Source organism: Dermacentor albipictus, chromosome 1 (assembly GCF_038994185.2).
Source record: "Dermacentor albipictus isolate Rhodes 1998 colony chromosome 1, USDA_Dalb.pri_finalv2, whole genome shotgun sequence".
Taxonomy (NCBI): Eukaryota; Metazoa; Arthropoda; class Arachnida; order Ixodida; family Ixodidae; genus Dermacentor; species Dermacentor albipictus.
In genome coordinates, this window is record NC_091821.1 from 465469820 (window position 1) to 465489323 (window position 19504).

The 19504-nt window shown below is 45.5% G+C and overlaps 1 protein-coding gene across 5 annotated transcripts in view; it reads right to left on the reverse strand.

The window, feature by feature from the left end:
* The window catches only part of LOC135905614 (uncharacterized), a 56679-nt gene that overhangs the window by 9998 nt on the left and 27177 nt on the right, over positions 1 to 19504 (reverse strand). For 4 of the 5 annotated variants that reach the window (XM_065436567.1, XM_065436566.1, XM_065436570.1 and 1 more), the window contains 7 exons: positions 17237 to 17533; positions 16088 to 16120; positions 12943 to 13095; positions 12187 to 12407; positions 5849 to 5949; positions 3508 to 3613; positions 1028 to 1192 (listed from right to left, as the gene is read on the reverse strand). In XM_065436567.1, coding sequence (XP_065292639.1) covers positions 1028 to 1192; positions 3508 to 3613; positions 5849 to 5949; positions 12187 to 12407; positions 12943 to 13095; positions 16088 to 16120; positions 17237 to 17533 — 1076 coding nt within the window. The remainder of the gene's footprint in view (positions 1 to 1027; positions 1193 to 3507; positions 3614 to 5848; positions 5950 to 12186; positions 12408 to 12942; positions 13096 to 16087; positions 16121 to 17236; positions 17534 to 19504) is intronic. The other variant, XM_065436569.1, reaches the window with a different exon arrangement.

Consider the following 19504-nt stretch of genomic DNA (forward strand, 5'->3'; position numbering starts at 1 on the left):
CGTCCACTTTACGCATGCTTCAGACGCAGTGCTATCCGAACCTGGCCCTTTTCCACATGATCACTCCAGAGGCTTTCAGCTCTACTTGCCCCGACTGTGGGGCTGTTAGCAATCTCGCACACATGCTCTGGCGATGCCCCTCGTTACAGGGACCCAATCGCATCACAGAACAAGACTGGAGCTCTGCCATCCGGAGCTCAGAATATGCACGTCAAACCTGGGCTGTCCAGAGAGCCCACGATGCGGTGGTTAGGCTCGGCCTACCAGTCCCCACGTGGAAGCGGCCCGCAGCTCTGCCCTAGGGCAAGGCGTCTCAGGACCTTGCTATTAAAGTTATTTGTCTGTCTGTCTGTCAGTTATTCCTGTTTAGTAAAATATATTATGACTCTAGAAGTTTCCATAGAAATGGCGTGATCGTGGCCAAGAACACAACTGTATTGTGAAACATATTTGTACTCATTTCAGACATTTCTACATTCTGTTAGAAAATGACTGCTGATGAAGGCAGGTAATTCAATATTCTCACTCTTTCTTTGCTCATTGAGAAAGCAGCCTCAATTTGTGTAGTAACATTTGCCACTTGAAGGGGTGTACGGTAGCGCGTTTAAAAGACGGCACGAAAGAAGGCGCACAGGGACACACACACAGTGCTGTGTGTGTCCCTGTGTGTCTTCTTTTGTCTCGTCTTTTAATCGCGCTACCGTACACCCCTTTAAGATGCATTACCAACAAGCCCACATTGCAACCCTCGTAACATATACATGAGACCTCGGCGAAAATCATCTATCACTATTACTCAGTGCAGTACATTCGACCGAAAACACTCCCGTGAGCCTGTTCGAAATAAAGGCTGACTGATTCATAAACCTGCACCATTTTGCGGATGTTCCTATATTTATCATGAGTGCAACTGCCTCGCAAAACACGTAGGAGTTACACTTCTCTTAGGGTTAACATCCAGCAGCCACGGTTTTTTGCTGAAACAAGGCGGAGCAGCAAAGCAGATAACACTTAATAGCATACTTACGTGCGTCAGGTTCAGAGGAATGTCAACGCAGCCGACTCCAGTCTGGAAAGTTGTCACGGTGTTTTTCGGGCACTGCTTCGCCATCAGGGTCATCGATAGTGCCACTGATTTGTTGCCGATTTGTGTGCTCATGGGTTGTATCAAATCATTGTATATGACTGAACTCTGTAAAATAAAACGCACCACTGTGCTTACGGCCTATTGACAAAAACAGTAACTATACTTCCTCAACCAGCTTTTATTCAAATGAAGTACATGATGGAACATGCGACTACTGTATTCTATTTTTTAGTTGCTATAATCTTCTCTGTCCCTTATTTCACTGCAGAAGACGCCCTTATATGCTGTAACAGCCATGAGCGAAAACGTTAGACATCGTTATTGATTACAGAACAAGTAAACTCAAATGGTGAGTGAGTGAGTGAAATAACTATAATAGGTCCTGCGAAGACGCAGGGGAGACCCCGCGCCACCCGGCTAGACCCACGTAGGGACCGCCAAGCCGAGCTTGACGGTCCGATCGCGGGCACTCTGAACGGCCAGGGTTTGGTCGTTGAGTTCCGCGCTGTTCAAGAGCGCAGATCACTTATCCTCGCTGAAGTAGGAGCCTATGGCTTAGCACTCCAACAATACAAGGTCCAATGTTGCCGTTAGTCTACAGGCAGGGCAGTCCGCACTGGGATACCTTTCAGGATATATGTGTTGTTACATGCTATCTGTTGCTTCATCCAGTTTGAGGCCTAATTTGCACCGGTAGTTGACTCTTTCATAAACGAAGAAGCGCAAAACAAATGAACGCTGTGTTATAGAAAGATGAAATTTTTATTATGGCATGGATCATGGTGTAGGAAGCTTGTTTGAAAGGACGCCCAACCAAGGTTACAGAGAGCTGAATCATATTTTTTTATGCATATATGAAACAATATGGCCAAAGTGCGGATAAAACTTAAGACAACAATAAATTAGCTTGTTTATAAATGGTTCAAAATTGTGTAAAAAGTTCCATGCACCTTCTTAGGGTATGTTGTGAGGCTATCGGTATGTTTCGAATAAAGCGCGTCTGCTGTAATCATTTCGCCTGACCCTACTCGGGAAGAAAAAAAGGTCACCATAGACTGATGCTCATCTCTTTAAGCAAACGAGGCGCCTTTTTATATTGCCTGAAAATTTTCAGTGCGTGTAACAGTAAATCCTATAAATGACTTTTCATATATTCAAACAATATTGGCGACAGATTAGTTCCAAATCTGTCATACATATTGACACTGCACTTGTTTATCTTTTACGCGTGACCGCTTTTCACCGGCAAACAAATGTTATCGCTCAGCGCGGGACGTGCCCGCAGGTGTCCTAATTTTCTCGAATTTTACCAATCGCTCATTCCGCTGTCTGTTGACGCCGGACATTGTGTAATCCGATTGCATGTATGCGCGACCCAAATGTTGCAGAACTTTCTGGAATACACGCGGGCACCAGCGGTTACTCTCGAACGTTCAAAGGCTGATGTATGAAATCTGACGCGCTTGATCCGCTGATCAGATTTCGCCGACCACCGACTGCGTCCACCGCTATCGTTGTGTTTTAGGTGTAGCCTGTTTTTGTGAGCACAGGTTTGCCCAATAAAAGGTATTTTTCGTTATTCAGTGTATGGCTACTGTGTTCTTTGCAGTCCCTACTACGTGACATTTGGCAGAGGTATTTTGCCTTCATGTACAGGACGCCCCCACAGAGCCGTGACCGAAGCCCGAACGCGGAAGACAACACCAACGTCGCCAAGAACCAGCTCGGTGGCCGCAGGCTGCAATGGCTGCCCGGAGCACGGACTTTTGCCTGAGACGACCAGCAACTTCATCGCTACTTCAACCCCAATGGCAGGCCAAGCGTCGTTCATCGCGCTGCAACAGCCCACAGAGCCACCGGCCTTCTGTGGATCATGATTTGACGAACCCGATAACTGACTGGAAACATATGAAAGGGTCGCTGCATTTAACAAGTGGAACACGGATGGCAAGATCCGGCATGTGTACTTCGCCTAAGGAGACGCCTCCAAGACCTGATTTGCGAACCGGGAATCAACCCTGACTACGTGGGACCTGTTGCGCAGCGGCTTCCTGTAGACCACCAAAAGCGTGTTCCACGAACAACGATAAAACTTCTCTACTCACCTCATTTCGTCTGACCCTACTCGGGAAGAAAAAGAAGCTGCAATACAGTGATGCTCGTCTTTCTAAGCAAACACGATGGCATTTGATATTCCCTGAAAATTCTCAATGCGTGTAACAGTGAATCTTAGAAATGATGACTTTTCAAATATTCAAACATCTGTGGTGACAGATTAGTGCGACATCTATCACACATATGTTGATGCTTGACTATGTATAGCTGTTTTGTTTACTTTATCGCAGCAGTCGGTTCACTGCGGTTACAGCTTGAGACATTGCAAAAAAAAGAAATGTAAAATACAGACAGTAAAAACTCACCAAGTTCTCCTCGTTCATCTTCTTCGAATAGAAGTTGTCGAAATACAGGTGTGTAAACGTGCGGCTGATTCCAGACACTCGGTACACGAAGGTGATTGAGGGTTTGCTGTTGGTGCAAAAACAAATGACGCAAATAAAAGGGATTTGCTATCATGTCTAAGAAGAGAACCAACACAAACTCCAATGGAGTTGTCTAAGTATGTGAAAGCATACCCACAAATATCAGTTGGCACGCCCTTAAATTAATTTGGCACACACTCAAACTTCATTTGGCCATCTCCGAGATGGCCAGGGGCGCTATAAGGTAGAGCTATTCCAACTTTTCTATTCCAATTCTGCAATCAGCCCACCACGATTGGTTAAAACTTTTTTGGACCACCCCCCTTCACCTGTCTGTCACGCGATGTCACGAAAACCGCGATAGCTCCCCATCTGATATGACGTGTACGCACTGATTATGCATAATTTGACCGAACAAAAGGAAAATAGTTTTTTCTCCTTCGACGCCTTTTCTCCATTAGCCATCGGCCATTTCACAAACGTTTTCTGGCTACGCCTACCTCACCTGCCTGTCACGTGACGTAACAAAACCCCAACAACTCACGGCGTCAAAGTGGCGTATACGCGTTAAAAATGTATTAATATGCCGATCAAATCTGAATGTTCTTCTGAATAGCCGCAGGCTGCCCCGTTCCAAAAGGAATAAAAGACGGCTGCCACCGATCGCTGAGGCACTGGCTGCTCGCACCTACCGGGGAGCATGGGCTTATTTGCATGTAATAAAACTTTGTGCGTGGCCATGTAACGTTTTGGAGAACTTTCGGCACGTTTACGACCTCATTCTGCCAATTCTTCTTTGCTGAAGATCCGTTTTAGCGTCATTCTTAAGCTTCGGTTGCATGCCGCCCCGATTGTCGGCGAGCCACCGCAAGCTAAGTAAGAGCGAGCGGACCAATCGCAGACGACGGCACCACACTCTTCATCCGGTTATCTATTTTTAGTGCACTGGCTCGGCCCCATCGAATCCCTCTCCACAAAAGCGTGCTCCTCGCCTCTTGTGAGCCAATTAGATAGGACAAGCGGCTTAGTGTAGTCAATGTTATTTGTTTTTCAAGCAAACAAAAGTGACCTCCTATGAACGAGGAGAGCGTTTGATTGGTTTGTTCAGACAACCCCGCGGGTGCCTACCCGATGCTTGCGTCGGTGGTTACGGAAATTTGGCATCAGGGGATTGGAATAAAAAGATATTGGGATAGTTTTACGTCATACGACCTCAGCCCCAACTTTTAAGTTGGACTACCCTCAAATTTCAAGTTCGCGCACCCACAAAATTTAGCTCACGCACCCCAGTTTTCAAGTTGCCCATCCCCGAATTTAAGTTGAACCACTCCCAAGTTTCAGATGGCCCATTCCACATTTCAAGTTGGCCCACCCTCATGTATCATGTTAGCCCACCCCCAAATTTAAGTTGCCCCACCTCGAAAGTTCAAGTTGTCCCACCACCAAGCTTTAATTGGCCCACCCCTACTATAGGTTTCACCGTACATTTGAAAGGGAGGCCTATTTATGCGCTTTCTTTTTTTGTAATAATTATTTTTGTTCAAATTATTTACACAATTGAATGATCAAATCCTTTGGCAAATTATGTATTTTTGTGGAGATACAAGGCATTACACTTTTCGCGTGACGAGTCTGGGGGACTCGTTATAGGATTATTAACAAACAAAATTGTCTAGCACAGCTGCTCAGCATATTTCACGTTAAAGAAACTAACAAAAACTACATCGGCTCACCACACATTCAACTGCGCAGCTTCGCGGACGCTTCTAGTAACGGCGAGGGCATCTGTGTCAGGAGAGCGGCCGCTTTAAACGCCTTGACAATGTTCAGCTTCGTTGTGTATAAATCGTCATGCGCAGCGTTATTAAACAGTTGTCTGTATTGTTATGGGTCAAAGCGGAAGTAAAAACTGCTACATTTCTTCACGCAGCAATGCGCCTACAGCATCACAGCCTAGACCAAGTTTAACGCTTTCCTATTCATGCAGTTAGCATAAACTTTATGTGGGAATTATGAATTCCCGCCAACTTCACAACGACCCGTGTGGTAGCAGGGCATGACGCTGTACGCCCGCTTCTGAAAACAGGCCAAACTGAGTTAACAAATGTACATGCTTACGCTGGCAGCAATTATTCGCATTTCATGCATAACTGACTTGTAAATTGGGCTAGTGAAAGTAAATGGCAAACGCCGAGGTCCTAATCACTTTACTGATTAGTTTTCGTAGTTTTGACGCCGTGTACTGGAACGGGCACGACGAATTTGGACACGCTCTTCCTACCTGGCCACACCCAGCATCATGGCCCTCAAAGCCGAACGATTTCCAGCGAAGACATCGTATCTGATCATGCCGTGGTACGACTGAATTTCATTGGATAAGACCTGCGTTTGAGACAAAAAGAATTGGCTGTGCAATGTTGTTTGCACTATCTCACTGTGACATCATGCTGCTTGTGGTCGTATCACACAATATAGACGTCACAAATGAATGCTATAGGCACAGTTGTTGAGAGTATGCTTCTTACACCTGACTATGCTTAAGAAGTAAAATCAAGTTGGCTAGCTAGTCGAAGTGAAAATTATTAAAAAAGCAAAAATATGAACACGACAAAACAGGAGACAAGGGAAGCCTTGTCTGTCTTGTTTCTTTCACCTTTTCTGATTTTCGCAAATCGTTCGCGAAGACTAAGCTTCAGAAGAAGAAGCAGCAGCACCTTTTCTGATTTTCGCAGCTTCACCAAGTGTTATGAAACAACTTCCTCAGCCTGCCACCCTTTAGGCGGTAGTGCTTTGAACACAACAGCGCGGAGAACGGCGCGGAAAAGAAACCCATGAAAACAACTCTCTGGCTTATCATTAAGCATGCGAATATACAATTGAAATTGAGCACTGCTGACATGCGCTTTTTCTCGTGCCGATGCGCTACTAGATATGACACAATACAGTAAAAGCTCGTTAATTCAAACCGCAAGGGGAAGCCGCTTCAGTTCGAATTAACGAAAGTTCGAACTAACGAAAGTGAAGGAGAGCAACAGTACACTGCGATTTGGAAGCAGTGGGGCATGTCAGAAATTTGGCGTGTCAGAAAGTGATGGCGTGTGCCGCGGGCACACGTCATCTTCAAGTCGAAGCTCTGGGTCCGACTGTGCCACACCACCGATGTCCACCGAAACGAACGTTAGCCGAGGCTTAACACCATCACAATGAATCGCGATGGCCGATACCTCCTAAGCTGAATACAGAGGTGCACAACCGATGAAGACTGTCGAGACAAAGACGCTGAACATGTGAAGGTGGCGAAGGCCCTGAATCTTTGGTTCTTGATTGCGAGCGCAACTGCGACGTACTTGATTCGCTGTGTTTTGGCGCTTGCCGTGCCATCTCCGCACAACATTAGCAGCTGTACAAGATTTGCAAAGCCTCCGAGATTCGCAACGGGCAAGAAGTCTCGGAGGTTACGTAGAACGGAGAGGCGGCAGCCACCGCTGCCTTCTGGCTGACCCTGCGTCGGTTAGATTTTTTTCCGATTTTGCCTTCTCTCGCCGTTCTCTCCGTTTCGGAGGCAATACAGCCTTGTGTGTTGGCAGTAGGCGCGTTTCTCTGGCCGTGTGCCAGGCGAGCGTAGTTCGAATTATCCGTGAGGGAACCTTCTCGCGTTCGAATTAACGGACTTTTTTATACATAGACTTCTGTGGAGCTTGGCCGGACCAAATCGTACAGTTCGAATTATCCATAAATTCGAATTATTGAAGTTCGAATTAACGAGCTTTCACTGTAATAAAGGCTGCATAAATTCTGAGAAATCTCCAGTATTGCTTGTTTGGTTCGGTTGTCATCATTTTCCCTTATTTTCGCTTACTTTCGTTTCTCGCCTTATGTGCGTCTGCCCATGGCCTTTCCAGTGGCAAAGAATGCTTACTCTGTAGCTGACAATTGTCAGGTTTTATTGCCGCATCCGGCCACTTCACTACGATCGTATCATTTGAGCCGAGACACCGGACGCGAGGGCGCCTCCACACAGCGGGGCGGTCTAAAGGGCGCACTAGATTCAGCAGTGGCACGTGATGCGTTGCGTTAGTGGAGAGAGCATCATCACGGCGATGCCTTGTCACCCTCGCTGTCGCTATCGCAAGCCTGCGTTATGCGCGCGTCCGTTGTGCACGCTCCTGCGTCCCGACTGCGCCTCAGTAAGGGTGAATGAAAACGTGCTGAATGTCTGTACATGCTTCCTTGCCTACGAAGTGTTGATAACTCGAACGACGCTCACCAAAGTTCAGTTGGACATTGGCCCACGCCACAATCTCACGTTGGCCCATACCCAAAATTTCAAGTTGGCCCGACCACTTATTTAAGTTCACCCATCCCCAAATTTCACTTGGCCCAATCCAAGACTTCAACTTGGTCCAACCCCAAATTGGCCCTCACCCAAATTTACCTCGGCCACCTTCGAATTTCCCGTTGGCCCACCCCTTAAATTTAAGTCGAGTCACCTTCAAATTTCAAGTTGGCCCACGCTCAGATTTCAGATGGCTCAATCCCACATTCAAACTTGGCCCACCTCCAAATTTGGGGGTGGGTCGACCAACCCCAAGTTTGGAGGTGGGCCAAGATGGAATGTAGGGGTTGAGCCCCAAATTTCTGTGGGCCCACCCCTACTATAAGCTTCGCCGTGCATTTTAGAAGTAGCTCTATGTATAGCTACGGGTATTCTTTTTTCCGCGAATTTTTCTGCCTTAAATTGTTCCTTATCGCTTAAAAGCTGCCAATCGTCTACATATACGCTACAATAAAGATGAAATGTGTTTGCAATTGCGCATTTTTGTGGACATAGAAAGCAATACCCTTTTTGCCTGACATGTTAGGGGAGCTTAGAACGACAGAAAGCTGAGATAGTTGGTAAGGATTCATTATGCAAGAAAGAGGTGTGGCGTGCAGGCAGGACACAAGAGTAGAGAAGGGGATAACACGAACGCCGACTATCAACTGAAGGGAGCACTGTGGCGAAAAGAAGAAAGAAGGCACAAAACTCATCTGCACAAGCTCAGGAATGGTATCACCACGTATCAGTCGGGTACATGCGCCGGTCTACGTGAAGGATAACTGTGAGATAACTGAACATAAGGGAGAGATTAAGTGCCTGAACATGTAACTCTACATGTAAACATGTAAACTCTACATCTTACAGTAAAAGTTTCGTTCTGCACGAAAAAGAAAATACAGAGAATCATACCTTATCCATAAGTTCAAGACACTGCAACCAATAGGCATAAACGTTTCAAAAGGAGCCTTAGAATCTATTCCCTATGCTAAATTTCAAGCTATAGGCACAACACTTAGTTTCATTTCTTTGCATATCCTTTTTTTTCTTTTTTTCCCTTTCCTTTCCTCTTTTTTTTTTCAGCCGGCGTGTCAGACGCCGGTTGACATGCCGGCCTACACGCGTGCGTTGACAGAGCGGCAGGGGAGGTGCCTGACCTTGGCCTTGTGCGCAGCTTTCCTTTACTCTCAATTCCACACGCTAACACAACTTCCCTCGTCACCGCACCCTCCCACCTTACACCCCCACCTCTTTAGAGAAACCCCCCTACATATACTGTGGCGAGGCAAGCATACGTCGCCTTGAAGAAGACACGTTCACTTGCCAAAACGTTGGCTCATCGTCTTGAATATCCATTTCCCGCATTCCCCGTGTTTTCCCTGGATTTCTTGTGGATGAGTATCACGTTGTCATTCTTTGAACTTTCTGGTACACTTAAAGTCTGTAGGTAATGCTTATAAAGGTATAGAACAAGCTTCTCATGTATAATAATCCATCCATCTTTGATTAAATAGACTGGTATTCCATTTACTGTCAGTTTTTCCAAGAAAATGTATTGCAAAGCCCTACTAACTTCATCGTTAGAGACACGTGGAACATCGGTATCCTGTTCATCACTGCTTCAAATCATGGTTGGGTGGCACTCCTAGGCGCTGTACAGATAAGCATCGAAGTCCTCCGCTGCCTTTAATATATCATCGAAACTGCTGATGACAACACCGTGCTTCTCTTTCACTGAAGGAACATTTACATCTTTGTAATACTAACAAATACAGGGCACATTACGGTCCGTGCTTCGGTTTTGCAAACATTTTCAGCTATAAAATCTTATAAAGACACGTTTAGTTCCGCGGACGCAAAGCTTCATCAACGAAATGAATATGAATCTACGAGAAATGAATGCACCGACCATGACAGGTAGTTGTGTGGGTTACGGGTGAGCTCAGGCTTTTGGATTTTCGCCTTGAAAAAAAATGCGTTGCTTCCAGGGTTTGCGTCAAATCATGGTGATGCTCGAGGCTCCGCTTCGAGTCGAATTCGCAAATCACAAAGCTTGTTTTCTGTTTCTTCGATATCATCTCTCGTTCACCTATTTCACAGGTCATCGAAATATGAACTACCTTCCGTACATGAGCTATGTACGAGTTCAATGTATACGCTTACAGCGCATCGATGTTTTTCAGGCTACTTGTCGGTATTAACTGTGCTGGTCGTACAAGACAAGCCACCGTGGGCACTGAGTACTTTGCTTTTTGTCTATCAAGCGGTGACATATCATCTCGTTTTCAGTGCATTCTTCATCCAGATATCTACAATACGGCTTTCGGATGGAAGGTATATGTGCGGGCAGTATCTAGTTCGCTCGTAGCCATGCAAATGGCTGAAAGGCTATTACAGAAGACTCATCAGCCTTTTCACTTTGTTATCAGGGACAAGCAGCGAAGCTGGGGTGTGTTTTACCTCAATCGAGGCATCTATGAATATATTATTATTATTATTATTATTATTATTATTATTATTATTATTATTATTATTATTATTATTATTATTATTATTATTATTATTATAAACTCGCTTAGGAGCCTATGACGTTACCACAGCGCACAACGCCCATTGGTGGAAACGGTGTGCATAGGACGCAGGTGGTCGTTAAACCGAGCCTCGGCGCGAGAGACAATATGCGTTAACCGGGGCGCAGTCAAAGGAGCGCACGAAGGAAAACATGTTTGTTTGTAATTTGCGATTGAGCACACTTCCTAGTTAGTTAGCTGAATGAAACTTGGATGGACTACTGCTTTATTTTCCAGGACAAACATCGGGCTGCCTGTTTCCCTTTTGTAGAAACCCATGTATTCATAGCGGACCGGAATTCCACAATATTTACAAGTTCGCTGTCAACTACATAATAATGGAAAGTAGATGAAACTTAGCGTAATGTTATTTTTTTAAATGGCTAATTGTCATGCAATCTTTTGGGGATGTTTTTGATAAAACAAGAGTTACAGTCGTTTTCTGTAAGCATTCTCCCTTCATGGGCGACCATGTATCAACATAAGAGAGGAATTCTGCAATGTTTACAACTTGACTGTGAACTAACTACGACAAGTAAATGAAACACGGCGTAATATCAGTATAACTTTTTGCCAAGGTACCTAGATTACATAGAGAGCTACACAGCATTCGCGAGAAACTGGGGATAAAAATTTTTTCGTGTTGACGCGACGCATAGACGGACAAGTTTATGTTGATTAATTAGAGCCAACGTCGATGTTTTCTTTCCTAAAATTTGTTTGCGCCCTGTCATTTTCAAAACTCTGTGGAACAAGTTTGTCATGAATCTAAGACCCGGAATGAACAACTTTATTAGTAGAATGGTGCGGCAGTATAGCCTGCATATACCGCCTGTCGTATAGCATGACATGGCGTGTAGGATACATATACCTTAATATATACGCAACCTCACGGCAACTACGAGGGTGAAAATTCGCTTGAAGTATCCGCACAATTGCCATCGCACGAAAACATCTAGCATTTTCGGACTTTGCCTTCCTGTGGAATCCTTGAGAGCAGCTGAGAAGGTTGTCAGTGTTCGTATACGACCTTCGAAACACTATTTTGCACTGTCGCAAGGGTCAGCGGAAGCTAAATCGTTTATGGTATTGTTTCAGTATCCATGGCTTCCTTATGCATTTTTCTTTCATGGCTGCATTTATAGTTATGCGTCCCCTAGACAGGAAACATACGTGAAGAAAGACCCGTTTCGCCGTTGCTTGGCTGTAGACTTCACCATCGGCCAGCACCTTAGTTGGTACTGTCTGCCGAGGAAGGAAATATGGACACTATGCGCGCCATACAACCGCACCTGCAGCTATGAACTGCGTGATCACATACGATTCCCATTCCCGTGGGGGTGCTGCTGACCCTATCTTGACGCGATATGAACTATTTATTCTTCAGTTTTTCTTTTCCTCTCCTTTCCCGATCACAGTCACTATTTCTCTCCCTTACGCCTTTCAAGTATCTGCAACTATGTAAAAAAACACACAATCTTCGAGTAGCGACCTCGCGCTGCACTAACGAAATGAAAATGAAGCCGTCGGCCGTCAATAAATCATCGTCCCCGAAGTCGTCATCTTGACGCTGCCTTCACAGATGCGCTTGGCGGAGCTCACTACTACTCGCCATACACTAACGCGTCGGTCCACCTCGTAACTCTCTGCGGACCCGTGAACTGTTCTGGATAGCCAGCTATCTGCACAATGTTTTGCATAGTGACCGTTGCCACAGCCCTGTCAGCGTACCTTGGCGTCTTCCAAGACGACTGCCGTGTCGGCGTCCGTGATCCGACGATCGCTCAGCGCAATGCCGTGCGCCTTCATGTCGACGACCTTCTGGACCAGGCCTCTGACCACTGCTTGCGGCTCGAAATGGCTGCCGCGAAGTGTGCTTCGTTGGACCACCAGCAGGAGCGGAGTGTCTTGTACGCTTCTCATGTGCTTTAATATGCGCTCCTCGAGCCCAGCTGAAATGCAGGCGGATGCGCGACTTTGAATGCGTGCGTTTGGTTAGCTGAAGGCATCGAGGAAGGAAAATTATAGGAGGGAGGATTACGTCACGCTGTCAGCCTTGGCAAGCGAATGCTCCGTGAAGCCACAGTGGTGGCCCAACACGTGACCTCTCGCGTCAAGGTCACACAGCAGGAATCGAGATGTTTGGTTCCAAGTAGCTATGCCAGCAGTTTCTATTCGGTGCGCGCTTGTTCCGCAGCCATGCCGTGGCTATGCCTGCAGAGCGGGAACACTAAAACCAACCGGGCACTTTGACGTGAAATCACATGTTCGGCCACCAGTGGCCCAACATATTTCAGCTTCCTCCATGGCTGAATGTAACAGGCACATCATCATCATGTTGTGAGAAGAATATTTCAATCCGTTCATGGTGGCGAAACTTGAAAGATCAAGTTTCAGCTGTTCAATACCTAATCTGTGTATTCTTTCGAGTGTCGTACGTGCTTAACGAATGACAATATCTGTGCCACAGCCCCTGATAATGAATACCTGAATTTATTTTTATCGTCGCCATGTACGAGTACATGGGATGCCGCTCAGGTGAGGACACTGGTACGTCGACCATGACGAAATCGCAGCTGCCCGGTATCTCGGCTCCGAGGAAGGCCTCGGCGTAAGTGTGGCACAAGAGGCCACGCAGATCTACAGAATAGAAGCAGAATGTAAGGCAGAAAGAAATCTTAGCCTGAATAACATTTATTGCAGCGCTCCCTTTTATTCATGGGCGGCAACGCCAAGGAGGTTAAAGAGACTCCTCTCTTGGCTCGCATTCGCGACTTCGAATTCGTGCGTCAGGGACACGATAAAAGTTACTGATATGTGTCATGTAAAGATCTATAATTAGGTCTTGCACTTGTATGTCACCAAATACGGCGTATTCTTTTCCCGAAATGCTTCGGAAATCGTAAATTATTTACGACCAAACGAGCGGAGTGACACATCTCTTCAAGCAGCGGCCAATTTGCATCATTTGTGCTCGCAATAAAGGCAGTGCGCCACATACTGCAAGAAAAAAGGTGCACAAATAACATGTTACTTGACGCGAATCTGTTTTCACAAGTTGCAGTGTTAATACATCAAATAGATGCTCCGCACAATGCGTCACAATTCAAAAACCGCTGCACCTCGAAATTCGCGGAGCGAGATTTCTATGACAGTTACACTCATGTAGTGCCTGCAGTATTGCCTGCTAAGTATCACAAAAGCGCATAGCATTCTCCGTTTACCCCCAAAAAAATGCGTTGATGCCCGTCAGCACAGAATATTCCACGACTGTGCCATGTTTCCTCTTATAGCGTTTTACTTGCGCTATGCGGAAATTGAATTGAAATATTACATTGTTATTTATGGTCATAAGTGATAAAACATTCATCTCAATGTGTTGACCACGAGAACACACCACGAACAACACAAATCGCTTATTTTTCATCCTTTAGATGGTCTTCTCGCTTCTTCTATGAAACCATGCTTTTGTTGAAGACTCTTTCTCAAAGCAATGGCCAAGGCTTTTTGGCTCTAACGTTTCAACAAGCCAGCTCATAACACCATCTAGACTTCCCCAAATGACCCTATGAATTGTAGGGTGTTATTTGCATGCCCTAGTGGTTTTTCTACTTACTTTGGGATGTATATACCTTCATGATCATCCTGGTTATTATCATCGCCTTATTTTTGTGTCCACAGCAGGACGAAGGCCTCTACCAACCATCTCCAATTACCTCTACCTTGCGACAGCTGGTAGAAAGTGGAATTCCAAGTGATTATATTTGTGCTGAAATCAAGAAAAAGAAATGGGCATGGGCAGGACATGTAATGAGGAGGGAAGATAACCGATGGTCATTAAGGGTTACGGACTGGATTCCAAGGGAAGAGAAGCGTAGCAGGGGGCGGCAGAAAGATAGGTGGGCGGATGAGATTAAGAAGTTTGCAGGGACGACATGGCCACAATTAGTACATGACCGAGGTTGTAGCAGAAGTATGGGAGAGGCCTTTGCCCTGCAGTGGGCGTAACCAGGCTTATGATGAAGATGATATCTGTCTATTTTGTCGTGTTTCCGAGTCCCCGCTCTTGCATTCGTCCTAAAGGACTCGCAGTATGTAGAAATGAAAATTTTTTCTCAATAAAGTCATGCAGCAAAGTGAGTTCACCTTGTTTCTCCGCTGCCGCCAGTCATTGCCGTTCCGGTTTCTCAAATGAATGTGGCTAAAACGCAACTTGCGCGACATCGCCCTTGGATATCTAGAACGCTATGAAAATAATTACGAAAATTCCGTGGAGTATTGGCAGCAACACCGCTTATCTCGATTTTGCCGCAATTTTAGCTCGCAGGGAAAGTGAATGCCCTGAGAAGAGGGGCTCGTGGACAGTCGTTGGAATTTTCGGGTATTTTCGCGGCACACTTCATGCACAACAGTTTGTACACGCTATCATTACTGTGGGGTCTGTGCACCACGTGCGCGATGCTCCAATATGGAAGGCGATGAGTGCAAAGCCTTCTTGCTTTTTTATTTTTGTGTGGTTTTGTGCGTGTGTGTGTCTTTTCTTGCATGAGCAAAACGTGAACAAGGTGAATGCAGGAGCCAACGTTTCGACAAGTGGACTTCTCTTCTTCAAGGCGACAAGTCCACTTGTCGAAACGTTGGCTCCTGCATTCACCTTGTTCACGTTTTGCTCATCATCTTGAATTGCCATCTCCCGCATTCCCCGTCTTTTCTCTTTTCCTGCATGGATTTTACTTTCGCTGGGCATTCGGATTTCCTATTTCCAAATTATTTTCATGCCCTTTTACATGGATTACGCGTAGTGTCTTCTGCCCTTGCCAATGTCTTACTGCCCCATTTATTCTGCTGTAACCTTGCCACTAACCTTACGGCCTACTTATTATTGAGTGTGCATTTTATTGTGGTTCATTAGTCTGATCAAAATGCAATTTTAATGCTACCTATGCGCATAAATCAGCGCTGAAGCAAAATATAACGTCGAACAGATTGCAAATCGGTGCTCGGAATATCTCGCGTAAACTTGCATCTTAATATTCTCTCTAACGTACTAGGCGTTAGCCATATTTTATAGCGAAGCCGTACAAGTCAATGTTCCCGGAATTTCTTCGTCTCTGTAGCCAAAAATTCAACCAATCACAGCGGAAGGCACTGGCTTCCTTGCAGTGCCATCAGATGGCGCTTGCCTCCGCGAATTCGTGGCAGCACGCGGGACAGAAAAAAACAACTCGAAAGCTCGCCTTCGCGCATAGCGCTCGCTGCAAGCGTTTCGCGGTGAAGATTACGGTTGCACAAGCTGCAGCTGCCGGTACGCGGCCACTGAAGTATACGAAGGAGGGAGTGACCTATTTCATTTTTTCTCAGCTAGCGCTGCGGAAAGGCCAAGCATAATTAGGACTCCCGAAGAGCAGCGTGAACACGATAATCGGCAACGGGAAGAGCAACGTCAATTTGCACAACGCCACCGTGCTCAGCCTGGGCAAGACACAGTTCAAGGCTACGTCTCACTGGTCTATCGGATCAGGTGATACCACAGTTTTGCTAGCCAACTACTCTCACAGCTTGGATTGGGTCCAATTTTTTTTTATAAAGCAAACACTCTTACCTCAAAAAATTTTACAGAAACTCGACTCACCCCTTCGAACGTAAGTTGGGTCCATTGGTCGATCTAAAAAAGATAGAACAGGTATATACCATTGCCAACACTTCCTAAATATAAACGACCAAAAGACAGTGGAAATATTACCCATTTACATCCCGCATAATGCTGCCATGTTTGTAAACAAACAAGCAAATCTAATTACAGGATGTTTATTGGTGTATCGAGACATGGACGCAGTAGGCAAGTGCCTATAGCGTCTTCTTCGCCACAAAACTAAGCTACACTTCGTAAAAAATTTGCTAACATCGCCAAACGTTTGCTACTATGTCGTAGTGCGCAAATAAACATGAATTCGGGAATACGTTCCGTCGCTACATTGCTCAACTGCTATTAGCCTACCGTCGACCATCACCGCGAGATGAGTTCAGCCGTAATTTTTCTAAGTAATTGCCTTCCTCAAAACTTGTGCCCACAACTGCTATTGAGGACGGGGTGCATTAACACTTTATTTTTATTAATCCATCAGTATGCCCCTAATTGTGACTTAGCCGTGCCTCCCATGCGCCCTACGAATCTTTTTCTTTCCTCAATGGTTTGTCCCGGTGTCTATCTGGCGAATGCACGCCTTCACTGCTTAACGGGTTCCAGGAGGGTGAATACGAATAAAGTATTCTCGCTCCCTCCCCGTATAACACCCTTGCTGACATAGAATAAGTGCGAACGGGAAAAAAAGACAAGATTAATTTCATCAAGAATGAAAAAAAACAGCAAATGTGAACCTTCAAAACATTGTCTTTCACATCCAAGCTGATAACATATCCCATAAATTCCCGTGATATCCCATCAATTCCCGTGTTCCCCGTTGAAACGTTATTATTAGAAATATTCTCTCAGAGCTCTGCAACGGCGCTGCCCTTTCTCAGTTCGCACGTGCGTCCAGAGACGCCCTCCTGAGTGTCCGAGACTGAACTCAAGCAAACATGGACGTTGCATTCCGAACAGTGCCCCCTTATATGCTCTGCTCTATTGGTGAAGGAGATTTGACTAACCCCCGATAGTGCCGCTTAATGAAATTCGCAAAGAGCGCCGTTAGGTACTGATGAATAAAATGAACTCCTAAAAAGAGATGGCAGATGGCAGCACTACATTAGACATTACAGACAGACATTAGATGACACCTACATGTTGTCGTCGTAGTAGTCGTGGTTGAAGTAGTCGTCGTTGTTGTGGTGGTACTGGTAGTCGTAGTGGTTGTGGTAGACGTAGTAGTACTTGTTGTAGTCGTGGTCGAGGTAGTAGTTGTTGACGTAGTAGTCGTAGTAGTCGTAGTGGTCGACGTAGTCGTAGTGCTAGTTGGCGTAGACGTTGTAGTTGTCCTATTCGTCGTAGTAGAAGTGGTCGTAGTAGAAGTAGAAGTGGTCGCTGCCCCTCCAACATTCGTTACACCGTCCTTCCATGGTCTAGATGTGATGTTTCTACCTAGCAAAAAGAAACAATTTGCCTTCTTTTATGCTGCGATTCTCTGCAATGCGAACATGAGCAGGTTGCAATAATCAAGCATATATGCGCAAAACTATAATAACCAAAGGAATGAGCGTACTCGGGACACACGATTTTCATTTTTGTGAACGTTTGCAACACCATGTGTCTATTCGTGCCGCTTTGCACATCTCGCGTTAACATCAACGAATTGAACTTACCCATGCTTTTATTTATTAGCGATATTCCTCTTTTAATCTCCATGCTTCATTACAAACTTTTTGGTTCACATCATATGGTTGACACTATAACCAATAGCCATCGTTTGTTTTACCCACTTCACGCTTAATGTGATGCTGCCATCTGGAAACCTACGCCGCTCGATGTGTACGGAGCATGACTCCACGATTCCATTGGGTGAGCGTTGTAACGAAATCTAGCAATTGCTCGTCGTGATAGGCCGCGAATCTTGGGCTGTATTCATGGAGCTTTTCGTTCTTAAATACTGTTTGCCAAATTGGCCATCCGTTCTCGGTAAAAATTTTCATGGAAGCAAGATTAAGTTGCCTGCTGTATTACGAACTGTTCTAGAGCAAGAACCATTTCTCGAATACCGGCCCTGAAAGGAAGTGTTGAGAGCAAGACTCTAAACAGTGCGCATTTGGCGTCAGCGCCTATCTCTTCAGCAAGAAAAGCGAGAAAAAAATGAGATGGAAAGCAGGTCACTCAGTTTATGCTTCGGGGGGATGGGGGGATTGAGAACATAAATAGTGTGAGCATAAGTTCCGACATCGGATGGCATGATCGTCGGGCACAACGTAAGGATTCCTTTCGCTGGATTCTATTCCTTTCTTATAAGCGACCTTTAGGGACCGGCTGTTGCCGGTGCTGCCGTAGTCTAAGTCTCACTCAGACACACTGACGCAGTCCCAAAGGAATAGAGTTGAAATAGAATCGTTACATTATCATGGCTCTAGCATCGCTGGCTGCCGCCGCCAGCGTAGTGGCGCTGGCGTCTCTGCAATGTGCACCTACGCGCCCCCACCGTTTTTACTAATGGCTACTCCCCCTTCTGGATTCGGAAGGTACACACTGTTCATGCTAGGACTGGGCGAGACATGCAATCGCGGTTTGAAGGCGTAAATTGCGTTTGCAAAAGAAGTGAAACTAAACTCTGATGTTCTACGTGCCAAAGCAGCAATTTGATTTTGATGGACGCCATAGTGTGGGGTTGCAGAATAACATCAAGCACCTGGGGTTCTTTAAAGTGCACCCAGTGCATGGTCAACGGACGTTTTCGCATTCCGCCCTCAGCTGAATGCGACTGCCGCCGCACGGATTCCACCAGCAACATCCAGTTCACAGCAGCTACACTATGGACACTCGGCTGCAGCGGCGTCGGGTTGTTGCATAAGATCACTCAGAAGAAAACAACATGCGGACTACTCATTTAGATTTTGTTGCAAATACTTCAGTAGTGAATTGATATTATGGCGGAGATGAATGCAAGCTCTCAAGATAGGAAAGCCAGAAATGGATCACTGTTGCGTTATTCAGCTACATCACGTTCAAGGGGAAACGTCCGTTCTTTCAAGAATGGAACATGTGATGGACTTCCAAAATGTGTTGTTGCCACAAATGGTGTTCGTGAATTGGAACGGTTCTTGAATGCTCACTTCTGTGAACTTGCTAGATAATTATGTTTTGGTTGCGTCTTAGTATCGCTGCACTTCTGTAGTGTATTTCTATTCTTTCTTTAATGTTCGTCAACGGAGGGTCGGCAACGTTTCTAAATACAATAATAAAATAATGGATGTGGGTGAATGTTAAAAAGTTCTCAATAGGAATCGAACATTTCACGCTAACTCTCGGTATTCGTATTTGAAGAGGAACTGTTCGGTATTTTGACGTAACAGAAAATTACTCGGATAGTTCGTAACAACTTACTGCTGGTAAAATCTGCCTGCTGTC